General features: G+C 35.3%; 3 protein-coding genes across 5 annotated transcripts; 1 reads left to right on the plus strand and 2 right to left on the minus strand.

The window, feature by feature from the left end:
• Window positions 1-386: 386 nt before the first annotated feature.
• Window positions 387-2,122, minus strand: LOC123312604 (F-actin-capping protein subunit beta). Its single transcript, XM_044897122.1, has 5 exons — window positions 1,968-2,122; window positions 1,680-1,891; window positions 1,451-1,623; window positions 1,201-1,400; window positions 387-1,115 (listed from the first exon to the last, which is right to left on the minus strand). Exons 1-5 carry the CDS (start codon window positions 1,968-1,970, stop codon window positions 876-878), a joined length of 828 nt encoding a protein of 275 aa, XP_044753057.1. The 5' UTR covers window positions 1,971-2,122; the 3' UTR covers window positions 387-875.
• Window positions 2,123-2,348: 226 nt separating this feature from the next.
• Window positions 2,349-10,081, plus strand: LOC123312602 (retinoic acid receptor RXR-alpha-B). Of its 2 annotated transcripts, none has more exons than XM_044897118.1 (7): window positions 2,349-2,508; window positions 7,763-8,033; window positions 8,164-8,268; window positions 8,352-8,577; window positions 8,636-8,850; window positions 8,914-9,047; window positions 9,207-10,081. In XM_044897118.1, exons 1-7 carry the CDS (start codon window positions 2,490-2,492, stop codon window positions 9,473-9,475), a joined length of 1,239 nt encoding a protein of 412 aa, XP_044753053.1. In that variant the 5' UTR covers window positions 2,349-2,489; the 3' UTR covers window positions 9,476-10,081. The 2 variants fall into 2 exon arrangements, with proteins under 2 accessions (XP_044753053.1, XP_044753052.1); XM_044897117.1 differs by lacking the exon at window positions 2,349-2,508 and adding an exon at window positions 3,804-4,128.
• Window positions 10,082-10,921: 840 nt separating this feature from the next.
• On the minus strand, window positions 10,922-12,791 carry LOC123312603 (LIM and senescent cell antigen-like-containing domain protein 1). 2 transcript variants are annotated; one of them, XM_044897121.1, is made up of 2 exons: window positions 12,696-12,791; window positions 10,922-12,541 (listed from the first exon to the last, which is right to left on the minus strand). In XM_044897121.1, exon 2 carries the CDS (start codon window positions 12,538-12,540, stop codon window positions 11,482-11,484), a length of 1,059 nt encoding a protein of 352 aa, XP_044753056.1. In that variant the 5' UTR covers window position 12,541; window positions 12,696-12,791; the 3' UTR covers window positions 10,922-11,481. The 2 variants fall into 2 exon arrangements, with proteins under 2 accessions (XP_044753056.1, XP_044753055.1); XM_044897120.1 differs by having other exon boundaries at window positions 12,594-12,755.
• Window positions 12,792-15,024: the final 2,233 nt, after the last annotated feature.

The following is a 15,024-nucleotide window of genomic DNA, read 5'->3' on the forward strand; positions in this document are numbered from 1 at the left end:
AATAGTGGATAACAACTTATGTGCATGCAAGTAGATGGCGCTAGTGAAGTGTATGCATTCATGCCGACAGTCGTCTTGTTCACTGTTATGATTCTGATGATGACACGAAAAGATTGAAACGAGGGTATATGTGATCCTCCACTTTCGACCTTACGGTCCTTATAGAATCGTGTTTAAATACACGCACACACATTCAGTCCGATTCCCGTATTAATTTATCATACAATGAGATTTTAAAAACCCCATATTGGTTGCTACTGACAAGGACTGGGAACTTATCTTTGTCATTCATAATGTGCTGAAAAATATTGATCTTTAATCAATATTTTCCTTATGAAAATGGTAATTGGTGATCATGGTTTTAACTGTGGAGTAAATCAAACTGCTGAGAGTGCATACACTAATATTACATTAGATATAGATAACATACACTTTTGGCACTTTGAAAAGACCAATTCAAAGAAAATAAATAAAATTTATATGTATAAATACTGATAGATACGTAATGAAAAGTATTATCGTCCAACAATACAAAAATTTTAGGAGTACCACAGTTTAATAAAAACTATATATAATGTGGAAAAGTAGTACAAAAACCATAACCTCATAATGTTAAGCCAAATTATTGTACATCGAGCCTAAATAGATAACAACAGCGTAAAGATAAGCAAATAAAACATGACAGTATAAAAAATGCAGAGTAATGGAACAAAATTTGTTTATAAATATTATGAATGAATGCACTCGAAAAATTCTTGTCTTCAATTTCCCAACTCAGTTCGAGTAAGCAAAGAATAAATTATTATTCATAACGGAGCATTCCTCAGTTTTTATATTAACTTCAATGTATAGTTAGTAAGCAAAGTATTTTCTCCTTAATTTTCTACTTTTGTGTGTCTCCTCTGTAATGCAGCAGCTAAGTCCTGCTTCAATGCTTGCTGTTGTTTTGTTTCACAAATGGGTTGGACTGAACGTAAACTATTGACAATGTCTTTAGTTTTGCTGAAGTAAATTTCGTTAAGAGTATTCCTGATTTTATTTTCCATATCCTCAACCATACGTCCTATATTCACAAGATGAGGATTTGCTTCGTTAACTTGTCCATCCTGTTCAGTCTGTATAATTGAAATAAAGGAGTTTTCAACTTCATGGAAAAAACTGTGACTTGCTGTATGATTGAATTATTTTGCAAAATATTACCTGTCTAGTAAGACTTCCACCAAGATTCATAGTGCCTGACCCTTGTTTGTTGGTTTGTAGCCAAAGCATTGCTGTAGATGTCATTTTATAATGAGACATTCGGCCTGAACTCTTCTCTTGAACTTCAACAACATGAATCGAATCCCAACAACCTTTTATTTTTTTACTACCATCTCCTGTTTTCTTTACTAAAATTACACCTAAAAATCCAATTATTAAACATTATTAGAAGTGGAGAATGAGAACTCACCTGCAAATCCATGCTCTAAATCCCAAAAATATACAGATGAGACACCTCCTTCGAAATACATTTCTCTGTATTGATCAAATGCATAATTTGCGTCAAGCTCCAATTTACGTAAACGTTCTGAAGGCATGGAACCATCTTCTAAGGGTGGATAGTAAGTGTTTGACCAAGGCGATCTGAAAATTTGATGTCAAATGAATTTTATCAAACACTATTTCAATTTAATTTGAACCTATATGAGTCGCCATCTCTATTATAATCACAAAGTAAATAGTCTTTGCCTGTTTCTCTATCTTGAGCAATTTTTAAAGGTTGATCAACAGATGATAGCAAGTCCTCGCATAGATTAGGAACAAGATCGATTAAATCACTCAAATTTTTCTCGATTTCTTGAGGAGGTAATCTTCTCATTAAATCTAAAGCGCAATCGAATTGTTGTTCAGCCTAAAACCAAATTTAATTATAAGCAGACAGCAATCTCCAAAAGGGTGGAAGAATCACATAATGTTGCGGTACTAACCATATTGATTTTTTCAGAAATATTCAAATAAATTCAATTTTGTTTGTTCAAAGGACTAAAAAATTAACAGTTATCAGTTGTTAATAACCAGAAAATAATTTTTGACATTTGAAAATACCGATAAAGGCGAATCCTTTCCTTTTTTCCGTAGAAGCTGTCATCTCTTATTCAAATCTTCTTCTTTTCGGAAAATTACTACAATTTCGTTTTATATTGAATTGAAACTGCTTAACATTTTTCAAACATCCTAATAATAACAGTTTAAAATCGTCTTTTGTTCTATTTTTGCATAAAAAGAGGTCCTGCCTGGGATGAAGCTATCCAAGTCACGGCAACAACGCAGACACTTCTGTCAGTTTCCAATGTTTAAAAAAACAGCAACGTCGCATTTCCTTATATTCCATAGTTATGTACATAATGGTCATTACTTTCGATATAATTTTCAGTTTTTCGTTAAGTTATTACAGTTATTGCAGAATTGATTGAGTTATAGGATTATTTGTGTTATTCTTCAACAATAAAATGGAATCTTCGGATAGAGGTAAGTCATTAATTATCATTTAATTCAAAACAAAGTTGGGACAATGGTTGCAAAGTCAGGGTCGACCTATTTAGTTCAATGACCCATTCCAAATTGAAGAAAGCATTGTTTTCATAATATTCTGAACATTGATCTTTCTGAGATGTATAACTAATCTAAATGAATCGCTGGAAAAGTAGGAGTAGATGCATTCGCCAAACTCAATCTTGCTGACCCACTCTCAGTTGTGTCAATGTCAGCGAATTTTAGGTTTTTTCCTACGGAATACGAACTACAAGTATATTACATTTGCTCGGTTATCTATTATTTATTTCAATTCGAAAAGTATAACTACATTTTTATGTAACTTGCTATGAAAGTAATTGTATTATCGTATTTACTATAACCCATATGTTTGGGTCTGTCCTGATCTCTGATGTAAGACTAAAACTTCAGAGTGAAGAGAAAAATATCAAAGTATGATCTATGAATTTCAATCGTAGTGTTTCGTCATTTCAATCCCGATTTTGATCCATTTTCAGACATCAGTGGCTTTTCAAATCTGTTATTGGGCAGTTATAATACACAGGTTTTTAGGGAAACTTAAACCAATTAATAGTAATGCAAATATGCAATACCTAATTATAAAATAAATTTCTTGCCATTTTTGTGTCCAAGGAACCTGTGGAATAGAGATAGTAAATATTATCACCTCAAGTGATAATAGAAACAAAAGTAACAATTCCAGTTTTGGGACGAAAATATTACAGAAAATAAATGAGACAACCAGAACTCGAAGCTCATCATTATTATTCACAACAAAAATACATTTCGACGTTCATGTTAACGTTATTATACTTTGTTTTAAAATAGCAAGTCTTCAGAACTCGGAGCCCGTTTCTTTCTTTCTGTGGCGAGAGAAGACATATTTCTATACTCTCCATAGTCGACTGAGTTACACAAGCATAGAATACATGAAGTTGGAAGCAATATTTTCAATGAATTTTCAGCAAACAACATAAATTCGTGGTCCCCAGGATTTTCGAAAAATAAGTTATTTAACTACCTTGGGTTGAAGTTTTATGTGAATTTGTGGAAATCGTCTTGATACAAACCTCTTAAGCTAACTCGCTCGAGTTTTTCAATAAAATTTTCTGAGATTGTAAATGCGACTTTTGTGTTCGAAAAAAAAACCTTTGACGTTTCACCGCGGGCTTTGTTATTCTGTTGAGACGCCGCTGTCTAGAGCGTAGAGTGAGCGTCGCCGGGACTGACCTTCAAAAAACAACAGCCGATGCCTGCACGACTAAAAAGTGAATTAAACAGTAATCGTCTCTGTCTGTAACGTAAACCTCTCGCACGTCCGACTAGAGCAACACGGCTTAAAATTTTCGCCGCAAAAATAAGACGTAAAAAAAATCTCTGACGAGCTTGTGATGTGACGGTGCTAGTGCGAAAATTAACTAAATCGACGTCTCCAACCGGAAGGTTTCGATAGTTGAACATTTGTATTGCATTATCTGCACGACGATATGATCAAAAAGGAGAAACAAATGTTGTCCGTGACTGCTATTATCGAGGGAACTCAGGCGCACAATTGGAGATCTCTGGCTGAAATGGGGCCCCAAAGGCTCTGTCTAGGTAATCTTTTCTTAAGTATCAGGCGAGTCCTTGTATCTTTCTTGATTGGTTCGGAGGTGAAATTGAAAGCCAGTGCAAATTGCACAAAATAAACATGCGGTTTATCTGATAATTCTAACTTTTCTGAATCAAATTAGAATGAAAAGCACTGCAATGAAGTCTGCACTTTTTTCTATCCGTTACCTGAGCGGTCGTTTATTCAGTTATGACCTATATCTCTTCTGTTTGACCCCCACACAAAAATCTAATATTTTCAAAAATACAGATGTTGGAAGTCCAGAAACTAAAATGTTTTGATATCAGTTCCTAACAACTAATGGTGTGTTTATGCACTCTTACTTTTAGGTCTTAGGAAACACACCATCAGGTCTTAGTTCTTCTTAGGAAGCCCGTATAACCTACCATGAGCATTTGCCCTATTGAGATGGCGAGCTTCAATACGGTGAAATAGTTTTTTTGAAAATTCAGAATTTGTCTTGCCGTCAATATTTCATCTTAACATATTGGACCTATGTTCTTAAGAAGACTGCATAAATCAACTAGAACAGTGTTTACGATAGTCATAACCGACCACGAATTTTCTTTCGCTTGTCCTTGATATAATTTTTACATTGTAGTTTCCATGAAACCCACTCCATCAGAATTCGGAAACTACAGATAGTTATAGGCAACTGAACGCTGAAAACTGCGAATTATGTATAACAACTCGCACTATTCAATATTGAAATTGAAAGTGTGTTTGTCTCTCCGAATTTTGGTAGTCTAGCTTCGTTATTTCCGAAAATATTGTTTTTTTTAACTCATTTCTCTATTCTTAACGCTGGAATTGAGTCAGGAGCTAGAAGGACCTTTGTCCTGGAAATGATGAACTAAAAAACTTTCCTCCCGGGCAGTCAACTGTAACAAATTATTCTGGAAAATTAATGAATTTTCAACAAAGATGTAATGTTCTCATTTCAAGTTTTTCCCGCGGTTTTTGATAACAATGAATAGCATCAATATAATAATTCAATATTTATTGTATTTTTTTGTTTCTCAAGGAAAAAATTTAAATATTAACATTGGAGAAAAAAGAAGCCCGTGCCCTTCTAGCTACGCCAATGTGATATTACGAAGTCTGTATCACAATTTGGAAAATACGCCAAGCACATTTTAAAGAACATAGAGTGTCGAGAGTACTCTCCATCACAGCATAGAGTAACTACGCTCGAAACATAGACTCTTCGGCTCTGCCATAGACATAGGGCCTGTTCCGATATTGCTGTTAGTACTGGCCCGCAATCGAATAACAATAGAACTCGAACGACTGGGCCAATAGGCATCGTTTCTGAAATACTGACAGTACTGTTCAGCAATATCGGAACAGGCCCATAGCGACTATGTATCTATGTCTGCTCTGCATACAACAAAAAACAGCACACAGAACATATTATTACCATAAAAATTAAAAACACTTGGGGGTATTATCTGCAGTTATATACGTACTTTCGGTAGAATTCACCCTTCAGTTGCATACAAAATAATTTCTGCCGTTTTCTTGCCAAAATTCTGTAGAGAATTTTTGGCTGTTGCAAAAAGGCTCAAGAGAAATATGAGATAATCTATGTTAGAATTCCCGATGGTGCGTTCTTGCATTCGAAGATGCGGGAATTCTTTGCATGCTGCCCCTATTCGCTATTCCGCTTCCGCAGTCTGTTGATTCTAATGCAGCGGTGGGCCCCCCGTTCGTTTCATCTCGTCCGCCGTCTGTTCTGCGGCGCATCGCATTCCAGACCTCGTCGCCCCACTGCCCCCGGTGACCTTCGTTTTGTTTTCGTCCGTCCGCGGGACGGGCGAGGCGTGCGGAACCCCCTCTCACCGGCGAAAACGAACCTTGAACGAAAGACGTCTACAGGACGTATTTCTACAGGAGCGGATCGTATTTTTTCTCCACATGACCTACACAAAACCTAATATTTATAAAAAAAAACTTATTTCCGAGAAATTGTTAAAATTCACCCAAAATGCTGTATGGAGGGTCCCTCCATACCATAGACATAGGCAGACATACTCTGTGACTATGAGTGGTTCACAGATTACCCTCTGTAATCTGTGGAATGGTTGCATCTTTTCGATGGCACTGGTTTTAGGTTTTTATTCCGTGAAACTTGCTACAGAAAGTGTTATATTCCTGTTCTGTGGTGTTACTCATCAAATTCTATAATATCCATTCCGTTTGACAGTTATGCGCTTGAATTCTTCCCAATTTTAAATTATATGATACAAATCAATCTGTCGCCAAATGTTGGTCGTAAAGTGACCATTAATTTGATAAATGACCGCACATTTCTTCTATGGAAACAGTGTGCGCATTCGCCAATTTGTTACATGCTTTAGGGTCCACGCGTTCTTTTGCGCAACGAGCGAAAAATTGCGAATTGAATATACCTGACATTGGCATTTTATATCATGATTAATTCAGAATATTGCTCTGAATTCACGTACCGTACGAGAATACGTACTTGACTTAACTGTTTGCTGTGTCTAAAATTTTTCGAAAGACGACGTTGATATTATTAAAATAAAATAGCTCAAATAACAAACGAAGATATCGATAATTCCTAAAATACACTCTTGAAAAAGTACGTATTTGTATAATTCACGTTTTATCAACTTTTAATGCATATCATTACATACGTCAATACTAAAAATATGATGAAAATTCAAAACAGCGATTCCTTTGTGGGCCGGGCTTTATTAGTCAAATGCGAATATGGATAATTAAAACATATCATATCTGTTTAACCTTGGCACGACTCCAGTTTGATGGTTTTTCAAATAATATCTTTGTCGTTCGCGGTGTATACATTGGATCGAAAATTCGAAATGAGTATTAAAAAAATATTTCACATTGTCGTATATCTTCTGGGTCGACATAATTCATAATCAGTCCGAGCCTGTAACAAGGATTAAAATAAATAATGATCGCCAACAGTTACTATGCTTGATGACGATTTACATTCATACCTACTCGTTACAACAGAATCTTCCCATGCCAGTGCATTAATCTCTTTTATTATTTTTCATGTTTTCGAGATCCTTAATATCTCGGATCTGTCACTATAACCTTTCTTAAGAACATTCTGAATGTATTTCTTATCATATAAAAATTGTTTGTTTTTATATCAGTAATGTAACACAGTTTCGAAAAAATATCAACTTTATCTGAGAGGTTTCTCAGAAATTCTGGAGATGTATTAATTCATGATATTTTATTTCCAATATCGTAAAAATGTACATACATATTTCGAAATATCAGTGTCAATTTTTTTTTCATCCATTGGCTAAGTGGTACTATTTTTCTCCTTCTAAATTGCATCTTAAACTGCAACACTTTATTGATGCCTTAAACAGACTGAAATTTAGGTCACATTTCTAAGAATGTGGAAAACGCTGACGTGAAGTCAGAAGCCTTGGCGCGCGCTTGTTCGAATTCTAAACAAGTCGTTCAAATATGAAATTAAACACCAATGAAAGCATAGCGGTTTTCGAGTCGCTGATGAAAGTAGGACGAATCTTAGGAGCATTTCGAATGCGCTTATTTCAATAGCAGATTAAGTCTGACTTTCGTTTATTCCATTTTTTTACATTCCAGGCTTGCCGCTGGATCAGGCAATGTCGCTCAGTTCGCTCAGTCCGCAGTCTCCCTTAGATATGAAGCCAGACGCAAATAGTTTGGGTCAGTTCAGTCCTCAGGGACCAAACAGCCCTGGATCATTCTCGTTAGGAAGTGCGAGTATGATGAGTCCCACGGGAAACCAAAAAGTTGGTTCACCCTATCCTCCCAATCATCCGCTGAGTGGCTCCAAACATTTGTGCTCCATCTGCGGAGACAGGGCTAGTGGGAAGCACTACGGAGTGTACAGGTGATTGAAATTTGCCTATTCAAATCAGTGGTCTTTATTGACTAGTGTTGGAAAGTGCAGTATGCAATAAAATTGTTTCAAGCAACAACTTATCTTTATATTTATGACGAGAATGCCATCTTTGTTGCAGCTGTGAGGGGTGCAAAGGATTTTTCAAAAGGACTGTGAGAAAGGACCTCACATACGCGTGTCGAGAAGAGAAAAACTGTATTATTGATAAAAGACAAAGAAACAGGTTTGTCAACGAAAAAGTTTGATGAAATGAAATGAAGATCCACTAATATATACTGAAGATTTAAATTGGTTGTTTCTTTTTAGGTGTCAATATTGTAGATATCAAAAATGTCTGCTAATGGGTATGAAGAGAGAAGCAGTGCAAGAAGAAAGGCAACGAACAAAAGAAAAAGAGAAGGAAAGAGAAAGAGAGGTGGTGGTTGAAGAAGTAGACACCACTTACCTTCATTTGCAGGCTGACATGACTCTGGAAAGATTATTGGAAGCAGAAAAGAGGGTGGAAAACACTGAAATACCAGATCCTGCTGAGGTATTAATGTTGATGAAAATTTTACTAGTGAAACTTCAAACATTCTATCATTTTGTAGAATTCAGTGACAAATCTCATGCAGGCAACAAATGCACAGCTATATCAGTTGATAGAGTGGGTTAAACTGATACCACATTTTATTACCCTTCCTGCATGTGATCAAGTACTACTTCTGAGATATGGATGGAATGAACTGCTTATAGCTACTTTTGCCTTCAAGTCCCTGCAACTACAAGACGGTTTTGTGCTTGCAAACGGTTTAACAATAAATGAGTGAGTATATTTATTCACTCGGGCAAAAAAAAGTCCAATAACATATTTTTGCATTCTTTATAGGCACTCTGCAACTTCTATAGGATTAGGACCTATATATGATAGAGTACACTTAGAAATCATTCATAAGTTGAGAGAAATGAAGGTTGACCGAGCTGAACTGGCATGTTTGAAAGCGATCATATTGCTTAATCATGGTAAGTAATATGATATTTATACTTGCATCAAGAATTATTGACATCTCAGGCTGCTGTGGAAAATCGAAATTACCAATAATGATATCACCAGTTTTATTTATCATCTCTTGATTCACTCAAAAATGGTCCCTAGATAACATTTTTCCACTTTATTCCCAGATGTACGTGGTCTGCAGGCAATTCCAGAGGTGACAGTGCTTCGAGAAAAAGTTTACAGTATTTTAGAAGAATATAATAAAGCTACACATCCAAGTGAGCCAGGAAGATTTTCCAAACTCCTCTTACGCTTGCCCTCTCTAAGGTCAATTGGCTTGAAATGCCAACAAAATCCTTTATTCTTTTTCAAACCAAAGTTGGATGAAAAAGACGATCCCCTTCTACGATTCTTGAATGAACTCTTCGAGGTTCCTGTGGAAACTATAGCCTAAAAGTAAAGATCAATCAAATTTTGCGATGTTGTATATTTGTTACCTTCAAATTTAAAGATGATAGAGAGGAGAATATCTGAAGTGAATCTATGCAAAAGTCGTTACTACTCTGTTCTTACTTCTTGATGTTTTGTTGGAAAGATTTTGTACAGGCTTAAACATTGACAGAAAACCTCAATCAGCTTAACTGTGATAAATCATCAGTTGATTTCAACGAAAAAGATATATTTGTGGAAAAGTTGAATTTAATCTGTGTGGACTGAGCTGAATTTTATGATAAAAGTGAGTACCTGATGTTGTTCTAGGAACAGGAGGTGTACAGATATGCAATATTTTCAATTGATGAGTAGTCCTTCGCGTTGAAAGATTTTCTTCATAAAATGGTTGAACTGCATGGCCAGTAGTGGTCATAGAACAAAAATCCTATTTGATTACTGTCCCATAAATATGCAGTTACACTTGAAAAGTTTGCCGATATAGCAATTTTTAGATTTTCTCAAATGGGTTTAATTCAAGGTCACGAATTTTTTACCCCTCATTAGAAGACTATACTGCTCTTTGCAGTACTTGATTTCTATAATTTTGACAGTGTGTGGTCATAGTAAAGAAAAAAATTCGTTTTACATTCCAATTTAAAAAATCTTTGATGAATGTTAAGAGTTTTTAAAGTAGAATTTTATTTAAATCAATGTGAGCAAAAGATTTCGATTTTTGAATATCTAGTTGAATCTGTAATTTTATTTCGTTGATTTTAAATGAATATATAAAAATTGAAGTGGAGATGCTACAAAAAAGACTTTCAAACTATTGACTTTTTTGGTAGTTTAATTATAGCAAGTTAACGCCCGATTTCAAAAGATTGGTTGGCGATCTATACAGAGTATAACTATAAAATGTTGTATCATCAAATCAAACTAATGTGAAACTCGCAGATAATGTACAGAAATATTATAGAAGTATAAATCTGTTAGATCAAAGGTGTTTATTCAATAATGCGATTTTAATATGATCATCTGTATTCCGATGTTTCAATTAAAGATATCAATAAGGTATTTTATAGTGTCAGATTTTGCTCCTTTCTGTCAACTCTATAAATTTGAGAACATGGTTTCATGGTAAAAAGCAAGTTTCAATTGCTTTCTGTATATTTTCGATCTGTGATCAAGAATGAAACTATTATATTTAAGTTATTTCTTCGGAAAAGGGTATTAATAGCTATATATTTTAAAAATTAATACAGATTATGATTACGTCGTTATGACATGAATGAGTAATTTAAAAAATGTTAAATATTTGATCTCTCAATATCATTGTAGCTCATATAAATTACTAAATTGTTACTGGATGTAATTCTGAAATAAAAATTATAGATTTAAGAGTTTACTCCATCTTTGCTCATCTGTGATATCTTCTTAAAACAATGGAAAATTATTTCACAACAGATTATATGAATTAATATACATTTATTGAAAAAAATCTAGGTAAATACATTTTATAAATTCAAAAATACATAAAATATTTTTCATAATAAAGTTTATTTAATGGAAAGGCACGTTGGACTTTAACTAGCTGTTATAAGGCTAACATTGACTTACACAGATTTTTAATAATTTCCTAACAATTGTGGTTAGAAAAATCCGAAGATAATTGTCAGTAAAAACACAAATATGCAACTATATTTGCAAGGCTTTAAACATTAACTCGTTAAGCAATTAGACATTATTCAAAATATCCATATTTTTTATATAAAGCACAAGGACTGACGTAAAAATCATGATAATCTTTGGCGAGAGACAACCAAATTGATAATGCCCACTAAAAATTTAATAATTTGCATTTCAGGCATGAGATTCGAGAAAACAGAAGCAGAAATTATTATAAGAATTAATCAGTTCAGTCATGAACTGAAAATTCTGAGAAGCATTAAGAAAAGCTTTCATTCTCATAGTGACTAATTATCTTGGCAGTTACATTAATTTTCCATAAATGATTGAAAAATTTATCGATTAAGATGGTGTAACAGGTTTTCTGGGAGATGCATCATGTTGTCTTTTCAATCTTTTACGTAACTCCATGGGAAACTTCTCGAAACATTTCTTACAAACAGGTTTAAGGTCCCATTCATAAAATTTGGTCTTCTGATTCATTTTCTGATCGCAAACGGCGCAGGCAAAGTGATGAACGCACCAAGCTTTGTTCAATGCAGTAAAAACATCTCCTGAGATAACTTGATTGCAGACATGGCAAAGATTCCCGAAGAGCTGGTGATAATGTGTTTCACAGTATGCTAATCCCTTCTTTTCATAGTGTCTGTGACCAAAGAATGGTTTTTCACACTTGGCACATGCAAAATGCTCCACATGCCAATGCTTTCCCAATGCAGTCACCACTCGTTCTTCGATTGGTCTCCTGCAAGCTCCGCAAATTGGAATTCCCATCTTATCATGACATCTCAGACAGTATAATTCATTCATTTCATTGGCTGCAAAACCAGGACGGCTACGTACTTCTCTTGCTGTAGCATCTAGTTCGACTCCACATGCAGTGCAATTAAAATGGTATGGATGATAAACTTCACCTCGAAATTTCAGAGGTTGATCATCAATTATTCCATGACACTTATGGCATACATGCTTACCAAGACCCTTCGCCTTCAACTTTGCATTGCATTCATGACATAAAGCCTTGCCAGCATACTTTATGAAACCAGTATCGGCCAACTCGGTGTGACACATTTCACAACAGAAGCATTCCGGGTGCCAAGATGCATTCATGGCCTTGATGACCCTTCCAATAATGAAACTTCCACACTTTCCACAACAAGGGGCGAATAAAACTTGAAAATCCCTCTCGCAGTATTTCCTATCATCGAACTCGTAAAATATGCCATCTTCAAATTGTTGGAAACATTGGGCACATACAAAACATTGAGGGTGCCAGAGTTGTCCTGTTGAGTTGACTATCTTCTCATTAGGATCAAAACCCTCGTTGCAACGAGAACAAACCATATTTTCCATGTTTAATCCTAATCCAGTAATCAAACTTGGCATGGGTGTTGGCGACATCCTAAAAATTCAAAAATGGTATTTACATCACAGCATTAATCAAAAATTACTACCTTCTTATAAAATTGGTTCAGTTGGGGGCAAACAATTCAGACATTGTGAATTTATGTAGGTAGTTGAATGAGGTAATGCTGAAAAATAAATAATCGAATTACCAAATTTGGTCAATCACTCAACCTTCTGGAAATAGAACGAGGAAAACTGCTTATCCATAGATGCTTCGATCAATTGACGTTTGACTCTGTCAAAAGTCAACCAGAGATAAACAGGAATAACACGATTAGGCAAATCTAATTGATTGAAGTTGTATGGAGAGTTGCCTGGAAGTTTAATTTCATGGCGTAAATTTCTTCACATAGATTTTAGGTCAATGAACGTTATTTTTCGCAGTGTTATAATTTCTGAGAATAAAATGTTTTTCAATATTTTAATTATAGAATTCGACATATCGTTAGATATTTCGATCCACGATCATAGTGAGTTTCATACGGTTCGGTATATGTGAGGTGGAAGATATTTTTTTCCTTTTCATCGATTTCTCTTTGAGAAACGAAAAGTTTTATTGTTGAATGACCACCCACCAAATTGCAAATTGTAAATTGATGTAGGTACAGACATGCAGACATCTTAAAATTTCCGAATCGAATTATTGTTATTGCGAGCAGAATGTCGTTGCTGACTGCGGTGTAACGTAACGAATGAGAAAAGGCTCTAAAACAATCCTTTCAGGCAGTCGGGGTATCCGAGGGGTAATTCTCTCGAAAAGTCCGTTACAGAAATACAATAGAGCACATGCCCTTTTGACATTACCACATATGTGCCTGCGATTTCGGTCGCAGGTCCACCATTCAGCTCACAAATCGTCACCTGTCCATCCAGGTGCCCTGTGGGGATCTGCAGCATCCCGTCTAGCTGGGCACAAAAATAGCGAGAGGGATATGGAGTGCTCTAGACGCAATCGATGCATCCAATCGGAAAAGAAGTCAGCTGCTTGATGTTTTGCAGGTCTGGAAGGAGGACTTCAAGGAAGGAAGAAAGATTTATGCAAATAAGGGGCATTACTTTGACACAAAAGAAACGCATAGGCTTTCAGAAATTTCGTATAGATAATGGGGTGGGTTTTTTTAATTTTGAAATTTATGCCATTCAAATAAATCCTCAAGAGTCCGTCGAGAATGTATTCATAAGAAGTGCGTAGAAAATTATGTCCTGAAAATTCATCTAGGTATATATTTTTGAAAGCGTGTGATATTGTATACCTATAGAAAGCAGATAACATCATACCGAATCTACTGAAGAATTCTTACCTTACATAGATATGGTTCTTAAGCAATTCGTACGATGAAAAACTTTTGAAGTTTGAAGCCTAAGGGTTAAGTAGAGTAGGAGACTCACTGGACACCGTGACACTCAATATTTTCAATCAGGAAATAGGTTAATTGTTGTTCTTATAAGAGGGTTACTATTGGTGACTATTGTTTCTGGATTTCTACAAAATTAGAAGGATAGAGGGGGATTACCAGAGATCAATGAAAAATGGGCATACTCCAAAAGATGAATCATTTGTCCCTGTGTTGAATGTGTTATACTATCGATGAAAAATCGTTTCACCTGACGATATCATCTGTGCATTCTCACCTGAGTCATACCCCGACACAGACCACCCTTTGGAAATTCAATTAGCGAGATGAGATGAGTTTGTTCTACCCTGCAGCGATAGGGATGGGGGAGAGGGCATATAATGAATGTTTCGAACGCAAAGACAAAAATTGCCGACATGAGCAGGAAATTGGGCCAGCAATATTTTCCACTAATGATCTTACAGAACTTGTTGTTTAGAAAAATTCATTCGGAGAGCCACTTATAAGGAGCATCTTGTTTTTTGACCACCCCGTATGTAAAATTCCCTCCTCAAACGTTACTCGAAGAAAGCAGAGCATAAAAATCTCACACTCAGATTGAAAATACCTGTAATGTGTGACTCGTAACATTGTTGGAGAGGAAAACCCTTCTTAAAACAAGTTCAAAACACTCCCAAGTAAAATTGGAAATTTTTTTGGCTAGTCCGAAAAGGTGAGGCTTGTTTAAGGCAGTCTATCATGTATAACGGATACGGTGTTATATTTTGACAGACGGCCTAAACTGTTCAAACAACTTTGAACAAGAAAAAGACTGTGATGATAACTTTAAAAATATTTTGTGAATAATTTAGAAGAATTTTATTTGTAAGTTTTTGAACTCATATTGAATTTTTTCACTATCATGTCTCAAGTATCTTCTGTTAGTTTTTAGTTATTTTCAGATAATTCAAATCACAAACGATCTTGAAGAAGATCTCCCATCTTCATTTTGTGAGTTTTGTCGTCGTGTCTATGTCCTATTAATGAAAGACTCATTTTTGAAACACCCTGTATAACCTACTCGAGATGGAAGACTCCAAGGAAAAAAAGTGAAATTCATTCAAACGAAATGCACTTCACGTGT

This window comes from Coccinella septempunctata, chromosome 4, assembly GCF_907165205.1.
Source record: "Coccinella septempunctata chromosome 4, icCocSept1.1, whole genome shotgun sequence".
NCBI classification, from domain to species: Eukaryota; Metazoa; Arthropoda; class Insecta; order Coleoptera; family Coccinellidae; genus Coccinella; species Coccinella septempunctata.